General features: G+C 34.6%; 1 protein-coding gene across 1 annotated transcript in view; it reads left to right on the top strand.

Moving 5' to 3' along the window:
- Positions 1-1,747, top strand: part of EMWEY_00047940 (Helicase family member protein , related) — a gene marked incomplete at both ends in the record, with an annotated part of 1,911 nt that extends 164 nt beyond the window's left edge. The window contains 4 exons of the mRNA XM_013477235.1: positions 91-198; positions 395-454; positions 1,176-1,363; positions 1,627-1,747. Of these exons, the coding sequence (XP_013332689.1) occupies positions 91-198; positions 395-454; positions 1,176-1,363; positions 1,627-1,747 (477 nt within the window). The remainder of the gene's footprint in view (positions 1-90; positions 199-394; positions 455-1,175; positions 1,364-1,626) is intronic.
- Positions 1,748-2,500: the final 753 nt, after the last annotated feature.

Here is a 2,500-nt window from a genome sequence, read left to right as displayed (position 1 = left end):
ACGTTCTAGGGTTTAGGGTTTTAGGGTTTAGGGTTTAGGGTTTTAGGGTTTAGGGTTTAGGGTTTAGGGTTTAGGGATTTTTATGTACAGATATGTATAGTAAGAGATGGGAAGACAGAGATAGCACCAGAGACAAGAGTAGTAATTATTTCTTATGATTTAATTGCTAAGGAAGAAAGGTTCCAAGCTAATTATCAGGTAAACCCTAAACCCTAAACCCTAAACCCTAATTTTCTATTTAACGCACTGCTGTGATGCTGCTAAAGGGGGCTTTTTATCGAGCCAATAAACCCTAAACCCTAAACCCTTCGGCTGTCGATCACTGTAAACCCTAAACCCTTAAACCCTAAACCCTAAATTATTGGCTGTTTAGGGTTTAGGGTTTTGTCTGCAGTGCGTCATCTGTGACGAGTCGCACTATCTGAAGAATCATCATGCAAAAAGAACACAAGCTGTACGTCGAGGGTTTAGGCCCATCAACTAGCTAGCTAGCTGGTTACCTACCTACCTCACTCTGCAACTCTGTAACAGCTACCTAGCTGTCAACGTACAAGCCAACCAGCTAGCTAGCCAGATAACCACCCATCTAGCTACACAGCTAGCTAGCTAGCTAGCTAGCTAGCTAGCTAGCTAATTATATATGTATATTGTGTTTGTATACAGATATGCCCTATGTTACGACAAGCTCGTCGTGCTCTATTACTATCAGGAACACCAGCACTAAATAGACCTGTTGAACTCTACCAACAAATTAATTGCCTCGTAAATATTAGGGTTTAGGGTTTAGGGTTTAGGGTTTAGGGTTTAGGGTTTTTTTTTCTTTATTTTTTTTCTCTTTTGATTTGTTTCTCCTTTTCTTTGTTTTTCTTTTTGCCTCGCTTTATTTTGTACCCTTTCCTCTATCTTGTATAGAAACCCTAAACCCTAAACCCCAAACCCTAAACCCTAATTGAGTGTTTATTCTTTTTTTAATGTATTTGTGCAGTTACCAGATTATTTTCCTTACCATGAATATATTCCAAACCCTAAACCCTAAACCCTAATTATATTTGTATATATATATGTGCATGCAGTTACCAGATGATAGTTCTTATAGTGAATTTCCTCCAACCCCTAAACCCTAAACCCTAAACCCTAAACCCTAATTATATTTGTATATATATATATGCATGCAGTTACCAGATTATTGTTCTTATCGTGAATTTACAAGAAGATATTGTATACCAATATATAATTCATTTAGTCGCCGATTAGAGGACGAAGGACATCAAAGAGAAGAAGAATTACATTTATTATTAAGGGAAACTATTCTTATAAGAAGATTAAAAAAAGATGTACTTAAGGAATTACCTGATAAACAAAGGTATAATAAACCCTAATAAACCCTAATAAACCCTCATAAACCCTAATTATATCCTAATTATATCCTAATTATATCCTAAACCCTAAATAAACAATAATATACTCTTTTTCTTACTTAGTAACCTAAATATTACATTACTAGACAGAATAAGGGATAATATAATACTCTTCTAGGGTTTAGGGTTTCGGATTTTCTAGGGTTTAGGGTTTAGGGTTTAGGGTTTAGGGTTTAGGGTTTAGGGTTTAGGGTTTATATATATTCAGGTCCCGTATACCAATAGAAATACCTGAGAAAGATTTACGAGAAATAAAGAAGAAGATGTCTTCCTTTGATTCATCTATTCTTTCTTCCTTTAATGATGAACCTATTGATGTAAATAAATAATATAAATAAATAAATAAATAAATAAATTAATAAATTAATTAATTAATTAAAGTAATTAAATAAATTAAATTATTAAGTAATTAAATAGTGTTAATATTATGCAGGGAATTATGGGACTTGCTCTCTAGGGTTTAGGGTTTAGGGTTTAGGGTTTATTGGTGCATAGATATAAATAATTAACACTTATTTCTCTGCATATTTATTAATATTATTCTCCTTTCCCCTGTGTTGCGCTTGTGCTGCATCTGCTGCTGCGTCTGCTGCTGCATCTGCTGCTGCTGCTGCTGTTGTTGTTGCTGTGCTACTACCTCTCCTCCTCCTCCTCCTCCTCCTACAACAACAACAACTACTGCAACTATTGCTGTTGCTGCTGCTGCTGCTGCATATCCTGTTCTTCTCATCCCTCCTTCTCCTCCCTACCCCAACAAACCACCAACAAAAGGAACTGGATGATCAGCAGCAACAAGAGCAGCAGCAGCAGCAACAAGAGAAGAATAGTCGTGTATTAGTATCTGAATTATTTATGTTAACAGGGAAAGCAAAGTTATCTGGTGTATGTTTATACTTATCTTATTTATTAAGTAATAATAAGCAACAAGAAGAAGAAGAAGAACAAGAAGAAGAAGAAGAAGGACAAGAAGAACAAGAAAAAGAAGGAGGAGTAAGAAGAGGAAAAGAAGATGTACAAGAAATAGGAGAAAAAAAAAAAAAAAAAAAAAAAAAAAAAAAAAAAAAAAAAAAAAAAAAAAAAAT

This window comes from Eimeria maxima, genomic scaffold (assembly GCF_000499605.1).
Source record: "Eimeria maxima Weybridge genomic scaffold, Emw_scaff1059, whole genome shotgun sequence".
NCBI lineage: Eukaryota > Apicomplexa > Conoidasida > Eucoccidiorida > Eimeriidae > Eimeria > Eimeria maxima.
Note: the sequence above shows the minus strand (reverse complement) of the source record. Positions and strands in the feature narration are given on the sequence as shown.